The 13,892-nt window shown below is 39.5% G+C and overlaps 1 protein-coding gene across 3 annotated transcripts in view; it reads left to right on the plus strand.

Annotated features, from left to right (window-relative positions):
• The first annotated feature begins 2,816 nt into the window (after positions 1–2,816).
• STAB2 (stabilin 2) overlaps positions 2,817–13,892 on the plus strand; it is a 73,056-nt gene continuing 61,980 nt past the window's right edge. For 2 of the 3 annotated variants that reach the window (XR_015286333.1, XM_086887142.1), the window contains exons 1-7: positions 2,831–3,230; positions 5,436–5,569; positions 6,417–6,532; positions 10,586–10,671; positions 11,459–11,528; positions 13,327–13,422; positions 13,543–13,668. Coding sequence is in view for 2 of the 3 variants with exons in the window: in XM_086887142.1 (XP_086743268.1) it covers positions 3,147–3,230; positions 5,436–5,569; positions 6,417–6,532; positions 10,586–10,671; positions 11,459–11,528; positions 13,327–13,422; positions 13,543–13,668 (712 nt within the window). In the remaining variant the exon portion in view is untranslated. Of the gene's footprint in view, positions 3,231–5,435; positions 5,570–6,416; positions 6,533–10,585; positions 10,672–11,458; positions 11,529–13,326; positions 13,423–13,542; positions 13,669–13,892 lie in introns of all 3 variants that reach the window. The other variant, XM_023936777.2, reaches the window with a different exon arrangement.

A 13,892-nucleotide genomic window follows, 5' to 3' on the forward strand; every position in this document is an offset into this window, starting at 1 on the left:
CCCCCTAGGAAGCTTTCTTCTTATGAACACATTTTATATTTCTCTACCCCTCTGCAAGGTGCTTCAGCCAGTTTCCAAACAAAGAGCAAAGTGACTTCCCTCAGACATGTGGAGCCTCCAACTGTATTCAAACACCCCTGTGACAGTTTTCCTGCTGTGACTGGCTCTAAAACAGAAGCCACATGCAGTAAAAAAACAATAATTCATTTATTTTCTTCTGCTTACTTCCAAATTACCAAGAATATCAAATTTAGCTCAATACTGCCCTCACCCCTGACACCCTCTAAGATCTCACTAAATAGGCTGCACCCCTGGGAGAGGAGCTGAGCTGCAAGTAGGGTAGAACATACCAGGAAGGCAGTACCAGCTTTCATCATGCAGAGCTCACAAATGTTCAGGCTGCAATGAGTGCTTTCTTTCAAAGTAGCCTTGTTTCTTTCTTATTTCTTCCTCTGAAATGATGCTTTGGCAATATGACTGTGAAATGTCTGAGCTTTGTATGAGTTTCTGAGACCTCATCATGTGAAGTTCAGTCACCTCTGGTTGAGGGAGCTTCACATTCTGAAAGTTAAGGGGAACAATATACAATGCAAGCTATGTGATCATTATTCATTTAAAAATGTTTAAAATGCAGGAAATTGTGTGGTCATCAAAACTGTGTAGAGCAAAGCAAGTGCTGCAACCATCATGTCTGTATCTGCTGATTTTAATTTACTTTTGAACTGACCTCACGAACCTGGCTCTGAGAAAGAGCAAATACCTCATTGTCACACTGAAATAAGCACAAATATTGCTTTCAAAAGCATCTACATAAATGAGCTGTCACGTTTTCTCTGGTTGGTTGACATTTACAGCACAAAAATAGAAGCAGTAACTTGGGAGAGGCCGTAGGTGGACGAAGAAAGTAAAAGGACAACTAGTTCACAATTGCCTAAAGTAGGAGCATCCAGTCCAGGAATGAGACAGCAGAGCAAGACTGTGACACACAGAAGGGAATGCCCCAGCACATGGTATTTGCAGTATTAAAGCACACACAGTAACTCCTAATAATCTTTTTCACCAGACTGCTTGCAGCCTGAAAGTTTTCAGAGGTGCAATGGTGCCTAGCAGCTGAGACACAGGGCATCTGAGCAGGGCTTGGCTGAGCTCCCCATACAAACTGACCCCAGTTCTCATGAAGCCAGCTCCCTGGCTGGTGGCAGACACCCTGCCACACTGCACAGGCTGCTTCAAGCACTGAGGTGACACCTTCTCACCCCCAAGGGCCCAGGGAGCCCCACCTTGTGTGCCTGCTGACCTTTTAGCCTGAATTTCTGCCCAAAGTGGTGCAGGAGCTGGCCAGGTAGAGCTGTAGTCAGAGCCTGGCACAGTCTGTAACCCCCATGAAGAAGGAAAATGCCTGTCACCAACAGGAGGAAAGGGTGGCTGGTCCCTCTGGAACAAGGAAAGCGGTCATCGTAGCAGTCAGTGAGGAGACCATGCTCTGCTGAGAAGGGAGAGGAAGGAAAGGGGAAAAGAGTTTACTTCACACAAATGCCTATACAAGAGGCAAGAGCAGATAACAAGAGAGCTGATGCTGTTACTTTTTATCTCAACCTACAGGACAGGAAAGGGACGTGCTTGATTTACAGCTCCTTTCACCACTGCCCTGCCTGCAGTGGTAACAGGCAAGAGACCCAGCTGACCTCAAGCTGCTGAAGAAGCTGTCAGCTCCTGCCAGCACCCACACAGGGACCAGCCAGATGTGTTTTGCCCACACTCCCATAAGGGGTTCCTGCAGAAGAGGGAGGGTAAGTTTCACTCCCAAACATCCCAAACATCCCACAAGGAATGGGATGTGGCCATGGGCTATCACCACACAGAAGAGGAGATCCTCCAGGATTCTGCTTCTGGAGTAAAACCTGAGCCATCCCTTCCACCAGGCTAGATTGTACATTGCAGCAAAGCCAAAGTAACGTGAAACCTTGACCTCAGAAAAAAGAAACAGCCCTTCTTAGGAACGTACCTACTGTCAGCATGTCCATCACAGCCCTGGCTGCTATCCTGTCTGCATAAACAAGGAATGATTTACTTTCCTCATCCTATAGAGAAAGGAACAGGATCTGATGATGCACAGGAAACACCTTGCCCTGCCAGCTCCAGCGATTTTGCAGTTAGAGCATATAACAAAAGTAGATAGATTTGTACATTATATGCTTATCACCACTCAGTTCTTTAGGGAAACCACACAGAGTTAAAGATAAGGTGTTATGAAGCCCAGCTTTGTATTAAGACACCCTTAAGGAGCACCTTCTAATGGAAGAGAAAATTCTAATGTCAGGGGGACCAGGCAAAGCTGACAAACTGGAGGTTGCCACACTATTGGGTATTTGAGACAGGACAGAGCCTGCCCTTACAAGACTGACCAGAGCAGTGGCAAAGAGCAGCACTAGAAATGAGCTGAAAAACTCTGAGAAAAAAGAAAAGTCTTGCTTTTGGCAAAATCAAAATGGCAAAATCAAAATAGTTTTGGCAAATCTGAGTATTCATCTCTGCCAAGCATATCCAAGGGGTTGGGGGAAATCTGCCCCTTTTCATCTAGCTAACCAAATGTGGAAGATGTTATTTTGCCCTCCTGAGATAAAATCTGTAGTATTTTTCCCAGACCACATTGGGGTGACCTATCCTTATGCTGATTAATGGCTGATAAGCCAACTTCCAGAGATCCTTTGCTCTCCTTTAGATCAATTAAATAACTGTAATAACAAGAAGCACAGTAGCTACTCCAGCCCCCTATCCATGTTCACCTAAAAGAAGAAATCATCTTCTGTCATAGCAGTTCAGTGTCCTTGGTTTTGTACTATCAACAGCTCCAGAGAGAGGAATAAATGATCAGAGGCCCATGAGGATATCCTGTCATTCAGTGGGGAGTCTTTATTCAGCTTCCCAGTGAAAACTTTCAGCAAATACCCTGCATTTTGGAATCTCTCCTGCCTGGGCAAGCTCTGCATGCCTTATCCTTCACTCATTTACCTTGGGGAAGACAAGAGTCCTGTTAGAAGTATTTGCCTGAGAATGCAGAAGAAACAGCACCTCTAACAATCATTTTACAGCAGAATTTAGTTTTCATGCTTGGACGACTCTGAAAGAAAAAAGTCCAGTTCACAATGGAAAAGAGTCCTGAGTTTTTATTCTTTTTTGCTTTTTTGGTTGCAATGAAACTATGTTTGACATCACAAGTCCAAGATGAGGTAAGAAGCAGCTTTTTACATAATGGATTGTTATTTGCTTGTATTACTCTGCTTTATAGAGAGAAAGAACATTTATCAGATACTGTATCTTACAGCAGAAGAAAACACTTTAAGAGTCACTGCTTATGAATTATAACCTAAGAGATCTGTAATTCAGACCTCTGAAATAACAGAAATGCATCTGTTTATTCTGCATGAGAATTTGGCTCAAATGATATACCATGAGTACACTGAAAAGTGTCTAAAACTGGCATATGTGGCAAAATACTGTAAATGATGCATTTATCAAAAGAAATTGCTTGGGATTTCTGGTAAGTCAGAAGATGAAAACTGAAGTTTTTTTCTATAGTGAAAATTTTCTGTTCCTACTAACTAAAAGGATGAAAATCTGAAAAAAAATTAGACAGGTAAGGGATAAAAATCAAAGGAATTGAACTATTTAGAGTAATAAGAAAAAGTTATAAACATATTTAAAGGGTTTGTAGACCTTAGGGGAAGTGGTACATTTGTCATGTACAAATACTATGAATCTGTGGTATTTCACATCTGTTTTCACCACCCTTGTAGAGAGGCAAAACAGATTTAGAAGAGAACACAAAAGGACAGAGAGAAATTAGAAGGGGGAAAAGGAAGACACTCAGGTGTTTTGTTGCTATTGTTGTTGGTTGGTTGCAGTTTTTAAATGGAAACATACATTGAAATGTACAAAAAGTACTGGAAAATATGTTAAAGTCATCCTTCTTAAAAAAAAAAAAAAAACACTAAAAGAAGAAACATTAAAAGAAGAGACACTAAAAAGTCAACTTTCTTCCATTTTCTCTAAAAGCAAAAAGGGAAAATGAGGAATTTGGACAAAGTGTAAATAATGTTACCATTTCAAAATAAATAGTGTTTTACAGCTGGTGGCAGAAAAAGGTCATAAGTTATTTTTATTTAAATTTTTCCTTTTCAAAACACCCAATGAATTTTATTGTTGTAAAACGAAATTTTGTGGGGTGCCTTTTCTGATGGCAACCAAATGTCTTTTCAAGCTGTATTCACATTATACCCACATCTGGGAAGAGGTCACATTTTTACTTCAAAGACACCTGAAAAGCTTCTACACAACAAAAGGGTTTCACCCAAATATTTCAATGTTACCCAGACCAGATTTCACCAGTGCACTAATGAAGACTAAAATTTGACAACTAAATAGATGTTGAAGTGTGTTTATGTGTGGGTGGTGGCAATCACATACAGTGGTTCTGAGGTTATGCAGCTTAATCTCCTTATTGGGGTCTGTGATGAACTTTGTCTGTGACAAATTTTGCTGCTGGAATGTCCAGCTGTCAAGGGGAGAAACTGCTGAGTGAGGGCTTCATCCAGGACCACCATGGGACACGTAGAGATCCTGCCCAAGGTGCCAGGGTACCCACCCAGACCAGCTGTGATATTCCACACAGGCTGCAGCATCCCAGAAGTGCCCAGAAGGTCCAGGACTCTCTGGACTGCACAGGGTTATGTTGCTGGTTTTTAAAAAACATATTCTGAATTAGGTCATTTCTCACCATTTATGAACGATGAACTTCTACAAATACCAGGAAGAAAGAAGATGAAGCCAACATTAGATGCAGTTCAGGAAAGACTTACTGCTTTAAAATAGACACATGAAAACAGGTTAAAAAAAAAAAAAAAAAATGAGGCTGTTCTTCTCAGTGTGCTCTGGTGGGGTCAGACTCAAAACCTCCACCTTTTAACTCAAAGCAAGATGTCATTCTTTGACACCAATTTGAAAATAGCAGCCTTTAGATCAGTACAGTGGTGCTGATTTAATTTTGCCTCCTCCACACGTTGTTTAATTTTGCCTTTGAGTGGGGAAGGCACTTGTCAGCAGCTTTGGAACTAACACTCTGTAGGATGATGCTGTCTCTGTAACCTGGCTTTTAAGTCTGACAAACTCAGTATTTGTTGATAAAGCACTCTTGGGAAAAATATTACACTTAGAAGGGCTTATCCTGCAGTGGTTGGACATATTTTGTGCAGACAAAGCTTCTGCAAAGCACTAATAAATAGTCTATTACCTAGTTTAACTCCAAAAAATGGAGCTCCTGCTGAACAGAAAAGAGCTGTGAGTGAGAACAAAGCTGAGTTAAACTTGCCATTTTTCAGCAATTTCACTCGTGGTAGTGTTTTTCCTTGTTGTTAATTATTCTTCTCCTATTTCAGATGAAGAAGCAATGTGATCAAAAGCTGCTCATTAGAATGAAAACCAAATGTGTACCTTGCTCTTTAAACCTTGACACCCAGTGCCCTGCTGGTTACACCAAAATTACCAACGGGACTGGGACACCAGACTGCAGGTATCTCCCCTGGCAGAGCTTTTTTCATCAATATTGTTCTCCAGTCATTAGAAAACGTTAATGCATATAAAAAATTCTCTAGTTTATGCAGTTTTTTTCTGGAACATTTGCCATCGGCTTCACCAGCTCCAGAGCTCAAGCTGCATTCAGGGTATTTGATGCTTGAAGTTAAACAGCAAGTGATATAAGAGGAAAATAAACATTGCTACTGATGATCTAACAGATTTTCTCTTGAATAATATCATAGAATCTCTTCTATATTTATTCTCCACCCTTCATATAAATTATATAAAAATATATGATAAATATATATTACTATATTATACTTAGGTGTTAATCTTATCATATCATATTTATATATCATATAAATAATCTGTTTTTCACATTTCTAGATCAGTGAGTTGTGGGGGTGAAGGGCAGGAAGAGATATCTCAAAACCAGTTTGACATCTTGCCATTCCAATTGGAAAAAAAAGAAGCAGTGTTTTTAAGAAAATTTAACTATTTTAGAGAAAATGTAACTATTTTGAACTTAAATAGCATTTAAAGAATCTTGATATTAAACATTTTTTAAAATACTGTTTCAAATCAAAACTTAGAGAAATGTGCTGTATTTAGGCTGGAGTGGGAAGATAAATACATTGTTCAAAAGAAACAGCTCCAAGCATCTTTTTAGACCTTGAGTTTTAATGTATGTTTTAATGAAGAAGAAGAAAAGGTAGAGCAATGCAACCAAGCTTAAACTGCTCTTGCCTGACACTGAAAAGAGACGAAGAACTTAAGAATTTCATTTTTCCCCACAGGAGGCTTCTAAATACTTTAAAGCAGCTCTAACTTCTTTTCCACAGGTACTACCTGGAAATTAAAACACACACACTTTCTTTTCCGGGCTGTCGGCATCGATGTGTGAAGGAATTTGAACACCCTGAGTGCTGCCAGGGACACTGGGGCCCAGACTGCATGGGTAAGTTGTTTTGGGCTTTGGGAATTTATTTTCTTATAGAATTTGAACAGAAATAAAGCAGCAACTTTTCTTCTTTTCAGAAACTACTGCTGTGAGAAGTTCGTTTCTCAGAGCTTGTTATAGAAGTAGAAAGAAATAGCAGTTTTCAGTTAAACTTAGGGGATTTGAAGAAAAAACAGGTATTCAAATTTTAATTTAAAAAGTAAAAGTCATTGAAAAATTTAAAGAGCCTCAGAAAGCCTCCTAGATCTTGGGATTTTCAAAAAAAAACCATTACATTCGATGCCTGCAAATTTTTTTAATTCAGGAGGATCCCTAAAATGGATTTTAAATATTAATATTTTCAAACCCCAAATTTAAATGTTTCATTTTAGGTTAAAACCACCTTAATCTGCATCTGAAATATTTCCAAATCTCTTTAATTCTTGACTTTGTGATGCAGGGAGGATCTTTTCTTTCAGCTCAACTTGAGACAGTTTCTTGAACTGCCTGTGAATGCTGAAGGCCATTACTGAAGCAAGGGAATCAGGAGTTCCTCCCCTCCTGCTGCCCCTTCCTCAGGAAAAGCTTTTCAGCATCTCCACAAATACATCAAATCTCAGGCTACCAAGATGGGCATCGAGACCCACAGAGGAGATTTCCTTGCCCAGCCAGAGCATTTCCTCCTTTAGTTAATGGCCTCGAGGTCTGTTTCAATGTCTGTGAAGTCCTTTGTCCACAAAATAGGTTTTAAAAAACATTTCATTTTAGCCCAAGCTATTATTTAAATACCAGCAGCCATTTATCCTCTAAAGGAAAGCAGTCCAACTGCAGCTCACAGCAACTTCAAGAGAAAAGACAGGCAAAGAGCTGAGTGTGTAGTGTGTGCTCATGTCTTCTGAGTGACTTGTGGGGTGGTTTACCACCCCACCACCAAATCTACCTCATCATCCCAAAATCAGGGTAGCCACACAAGGGACATCAGTATTTCTGGAGAGAGCAGAGTCCCCCGCCCCAGAGTCAGAGCCCTGCCTGCACCACTGTGTGAAGGAGGCTGCAAAGGCAAGGAAGCCTCCTCTTCCTTTGGACAAACTTCCTGACCCCAAAAAGCAAAGAACCAAGGTCTCAGCATTGTTTCTGCTTTCATTTGGAAGGAAAAAAAAATAGTTATCTCTATGTTATCTCAACCTCTGTAATAGAACACAGCACAAGTTGAAATATTTGGAGGAAAGACGGTCCTTCCTGAGGCAGGGCAAAAATCCCTGACTAAAGGTTTACTTCACATTTAGCATCTGATGGCAAGGACAAAATCAGGTCTTAAATTGAACTCTGACTTCCTTAAATGATAGCACATGTTGAAACACACAGTGTGAATGAAAGATCTTTTGTCACATTCCCTCCCCATGAAGCACACCAAGTCATCCAGCTGCGCACCATCTCACACTCTGTAAAAAGTCATAAAGTCAAAAGATAAAAGGGTCAGAAAAGGTCCAGGGGGGAAGAGCACAGCCTTTCAACACTGCCAGTATCACCCAGCCACAGATACTACAGCTGGTGGATCTCAGGTGCAGCAGGAGCTGATCCCTACCCCAGCACAGGTTCCCACTCTGGGCAAATATTTCCACAGCTCCAAAGAAAAGCCTGGGTAGCAACTGAAAGGTGTATGGCATGACCAGCTGAGTAAAAAGGACTGTAAGAATAAAGAGGGGGAAATGTTAAAAGGAAAAATAAAGGCGAAGAGGAAAGATACTAAATTTAATGCTACCAAATTATATGGTTCAAAATACTTCTTTTCAAGTACTACTCACTGCTTCAGCCTCACAGGGAGTCAAGCAAAGGGATTTAAAGAGGCTCTATTTGATAACAGGAAAGTTAGGAATTTAAGTGCTGAATTTAAGTCCATGAAGGGAAAAAAATGCTGATAGATTTTGGTTCTTTTGGCCTGGATTTAGAGATTTGGCCTTCACACTCTGACAGCTGTTAAGAGATAAGCAAGAGAATCTCTTTCTTACTGCTTGTCAAAAAGCATCCTCAATAAAAGCAGAGGTCTCTCTTCTCCCCGGGGTGGCAGCAGGTGACTGTGTCAGCTCTGCTCCAGTGTCCCAGCACTGCCTCCTGTGGCATGGCTGGCTGCAGGAAGCATTTTATCTGCCTGGCCAAACTTGTTCAACAGTATGGTAATTTACCCAGCTTCTGATAAAGCTGTCCTTTGGTCCTGGTTTCAAAACAAGATGTAGTGAAGACAAGGGCAAGTGCAATGAATGCCAATAGCAAAAAAACCAAAACAAAACAAAAAACCAAACCTGCTTTGTCAATAATTTAAAAGTAATTTTTCCTAGGAATTACACTATGAACTCTGAGTTTTCTCTATCCTTGCACATTCAATATAAGCATCAGTGCAAATAAATTATTTTCCATTCTGTGCAAATATTAAACAGTTTCCATTAGTCCTAAAGATAGGATTTAGCTTTTATACAGTAGCCAGAAAACAAGGTTCACTAAAAGCCACTTGAAAGATTAAAGTATATTTATTTACTACTTTCCCTCAATTATAGTTATTTAACATAAATTCTTAAAATATCTTATTATTTCAGCTCAAATGAGATAAACAGCACTAAAATTTTCATCTTCAGCTCATTGTTTTTTCAAAAGAAGCTTGCACTTCTTTTGAAGTGATTGTATCTTCTTTTGAAGATACAATAGACCTCAGACTACCTTAGGGAATAAATTAAGAAATACTAACAGACTGGTTTAAAGCCAAAGCTTTTAGTGGAATTAAGTGTACACATATGCACATCTACTTATTTTCTCATCACTCTATCCAAATCAAATTAATTTTTGCTAAAGCTTCCCCATTAATTAAGTACTCTAAATCAGGACTAACTTAGGCAGGGGGAGCACAAATCCGGTGCTGCCCATCTCCACCCACACAGAACAAACTCTGAGACTCTTTATAAGCAATAAATCTCACTAGTAATGTACAGCAGAGTACCTGGCAGGCCAATGGGTGTATGATACATTTAGCTACCATCTGCATCAAAATTATGGTACCTAATGGGAATCCTAATTCCAGGAAGGAAGGAAGGGCTTATGGAAGAGAGTTAATACATCATTTCCAAGGAAGGGCAGGACAACTGTGAAAAATAAGAGTGCCCCTATAGGAGAGAAAACCTGACAAATGATCTGACTGAAAAACACTGTAATACACATTTCCTGTAGGCAATCTTTCAGTAAAAATTTGTATCTTCAAACCTTTCATACAAAAAAATTGGACTACTTTTATTATAATTATGGCATTTTTTTCTTATCTCATCCTGCTGGCTGGGGTTTTTGTTCGGACCGTGTCAATATATATATATATATATATATATATACACACATATACATATACATATATACATATATACATATATATATATATATATTTATACACACAACACTGCCTGTAGCCATGGTTTTAGCACCAGAGGCACTAGAGAGTATAACACACCTTTGATACATAAGCTTGATTAGTGACCACAGCCCTTTGAACAGGATTTGGTTGTGAGATATCTAGATATTTCAATTTCCAAGATCATTTGAATCAATCATCACAGTCTTATGAAGATAACAGGGAAAAGGAAAATTTCCCAGATAAAGCAAATGCAATTTTTGGTGGGGATTAAAAAGGCTTATTAAACTCTAACTTAGCATCAAATAAAATCCTGAGGGGAAATTATCAATCCATCAGAGTTATATCAACACACAGGAGTGGTCAGGCAAGCTCCACTTGTACCAGGAAACCAACAGCTTAGGGTGTGGCAGACAGAGGTGGATCAGCAAGAACAAAACCATATGGTACTTCAGAATAAGAGAATTATTTTTTTGTTCAATCCTTTGACTACAGTCACTAGCCTGAGTTCCCAGACAAGAGAGGATGATGGTCTCTGCTAAGATTCCAGTGAAGAGACTCAGGCAGCTACAAAACAGCAGCTGTCCCCCAGAGTCCCTGCTTGGCCCAAAACCCTGCAGCTGCCAAGGGGAGCAGAAGGGCCAGAGCAAGGTGACTGATGGCTTTAACATTGTCACTTCCAGCCTGTCCAGGAGGAGCTGCTTCACCATGCAACGGGAGAGGCCACTGCTCACAGGGCATAACTGGGAACGGAACATGTGCATGTCAGGTACGTCCCTTCTTTTAAATCAAAAATAACATACAGCATGTAAGCTGTCCTAGGGAGTGATGAATGTTCTACTGTATAAATACATTAAAGGAAAGTATTCCAGAAACAGCAGTGATGATCAGCTTGGAGTTCATTTTCTTGCTTGGATTGCATTAATATTCACACTATTATTTCTCCAGACTTAAGCGTGTTCAGGTGGAATTATTAAGTTCTTTCATCTTACCTTCCTGAGACAGGTGTTTTGAGTTCCTCTATTTTTTTTAATTGTGACTTTTTGTCCTAAATAGAAAGTACTTATACAAGGGGCTATACTCTCCACACATTGCTCCCTTGCTGAGAGTGCAACGTGTAGTGCTTAACTTCAGGAAAATAGAAACAATTCAAATTAATCTTTTCTACCTCCCCCACAACCTGTTCATCTTTACTTTACATCGTAAGTCTTCTTCTGGGGACATGTGAAAAAGAGACAGAGGTAGAAGTAGCCAGAAAATACAATCCAACAATTGTAAGCCTGATTTGGACTTTAGGCTTGATTACTGTACTTTATTTTTACCTTGATATTCAGAATATCTGATTTGAAGAACTAGAAATTCTTTTTAAAAAATATGTGGGGACAAGATTGTTCAAAAGACAAAGCTCTCTAGATTGTGGTAGCTACTGATTGAAACTGCCATGTTATTTTCTCTTGGCAGCAAAAGGTGCTGTTTTCAGCCTGCTAAATATATATCTATCTGTATAGAGATAAATGAGAAACTTTAAGTTTTTATTTCCATTGTGTAATCCACAGAAAGGGTTTGGTGGGACAGCCTGTGAAAAATGTGCTGAAGACAATTTATTCGGTCCTGACTGCACATCAGGTAGAGTTTTAACTTGCTTTATTTGACTGGGGAAAAGAAGGGAGTGAAAGCTGTATTCAGACTGTAAGAAAACAAAGTGAAATGGGTAGAGGGCCTGAAGAGTTTCCAGTAGGAGCTGCTGTCTGCCTCAGAGAACACAGTGGGGAAAGGAAAGAGAGCTCTTCACTCTATTCTGTGCCAGGGAGAGATACAATTCTGTCAAAAGTGTGGAAAAGATTGTGTTTACTTTAGTTTTTGGGTTTGGGTGATTGATTAATTTGATGATTAGCCATACATCTGTCAGAAGTGGAAGTCTGAAGGATCAATTAAAGCTGTGTACACTTTTTAAAATGTTTATGTATCACAAGTGTATACATCCATAAAACATTTTCCAGCTTCATCTGCTTCTTAATGATCACTACTATTTTACCTTCCTGACCCTTGCTGAAAGTTGCACTGAAAAAACAGAAAACTCCCTGAAAAATTTTTTTAAACACTCACTCTGAAGTGGTCATAGTTGTTTATCTCAAAGTAAAACTTTTCTTCCCTCAAGATCTACAAAATGTTAATTTTAAGGAGTCACAAATGCTCTCAATTTAAATAAACTGTGTTGGCCTTTTTACATTAATCCTACACCACTGCTGGCTCAAAGACCCTTTTTTCCACCAGCTGTCCACTGGATGCCAGTGTTGATACATAGAAATGTAACTGAGGCAGCATTTTCATGGAAATAGGGTACTTGAATGAATTTAATATCATAAATGTAATTATTTTCCAAGAAGTTACTGGAGGATTCAATTATTCATTAATTTAAGCAATATTTTACACTTCAGCTTTCAGATATTTGAGCTCCTCCAAGCTCAAATAGAACCACCTCAAGTTCTAAGATAAATTAAATATAAACAATGTTCATTTGTGGCTGTTTTTGTGTAATACCATAGACATTCCTGGTTTTTATATTAAGATTATTAACATAGGTAGGAAATTATTAATTAATTAGTGCAAGTGATTTGCATGAACACAAGCTATGTTTTTAAGAGGAAGTGGATATGCTACATCACTGCAGCTTAAAAACCAAGTCAGCAATACAATTCTGTACTTCTTTTAGACTTTTCCAAGTGTAACTCTAAATGACCTCTCTAAAAAGCATCATTTCCATAATTCAAGCAGTTATAAATATAAAGCTTTTGCAGTATACTTAAGGCCTCAAAAATTATTTATAGAAGGGTCTTACAGTTGCATGGACTGTGAATGCATCATCTTGTGTGCTTATTGTCATTGGGTTTATAACAAGAATATAACCAGAAATGGGAGACTATAGGAAGAAAGAAGCCTGAGATCACTCCACAATGATTAATTATGTTTTTATCGAAATAAATTCTGTTTATGGAGGGGAAAAATAAAGTCACAAAACTCATCTCTTCTCGAAGGTGCTTGAGAGCTACAGAGCTGAAGCAAAACCAAATAATAGCTTAACTGTTATTGAAGAGGTCTGTGTTGCATATCCAATTTTGACTTCAGATTGTCCAATTTTACAAGTTTTATGGCATTAGCAGCAAGTCAGTTTGGTGGTTACAGTGTGTGTTCTGCAGATTTTCAGACCCCGGGCTCTTAACAGCCTCCAAAAATTTGTGTGTTATTTACTGACATATGCAGCTGCAAGTATTGATCACCTCAGTAACAGAAGCCTATTAAGTCAGGTCAGAGCTTGGTTTGGCCAAAGCTGCTGGCCAGGACACTCCTTGATATTAGTAACCACTAATGATGTCTTTCCAAACACCATTATTATTCCATAAATGAAATCCATTTCTCCCTCTAGTGTGTGACTGTGTCCATGGAGTTTGCCACGGGGGAATTGCAGGGGATGGAAAATGCACTTGCCTGTCTGGATACAAAGGGCTCCGCTGTGATCAGCGTAAGTGGCATTTTCCACATGGGATGTATTCAACAGCTGTGATTCAGGTAGAATACACTCACTGAACCCCAAAGCCTGACAGAGGGAGGGCAGCTTAACCTGTCCCCCTCTGTCCCTCAGCCATAGCCGAGTGTGAGGCGCTGCGCTGCCCTGCAAACTCCAGGTGCGTGGCCTCGGGTGAGGATGGAAGACAGCTGCAATGCTCATGTCTGCCCAACTTCCACGGGGACAGTACACGATGTGAACGTGAGTAATTTCCATGTCTGCCCCAGTTCTTTGAATATACCACCATCAGTGTTATAGCTCATATATGTAATGCCCTTTTGAGCCACATCTCACCATCTAATTTTTCTTGGGCTCATATCCCAAAGCAGAAACTAGATTCCTTCAGGATGAAACAAAATCCTAAAAGGTGCTTCAGAAGCCCATCCATCCAATTGCTAACAAGTTACAGTCTGTGCAATCAGACT

This window comes from Cyanistes caeruleus, chromosome 4, assembly GCF_971803275.1.
Source record: "Cyanistes caeruleus chromosome 4, bCyaCae1.hap1.1, whole genome shotgun sequence".
Lineage (NCBI taxonomy): Eukaryota > Metazoa > Chordata > Aves > Passeriformes > Paridae > Cyanistes > Cyanistes caeruleus.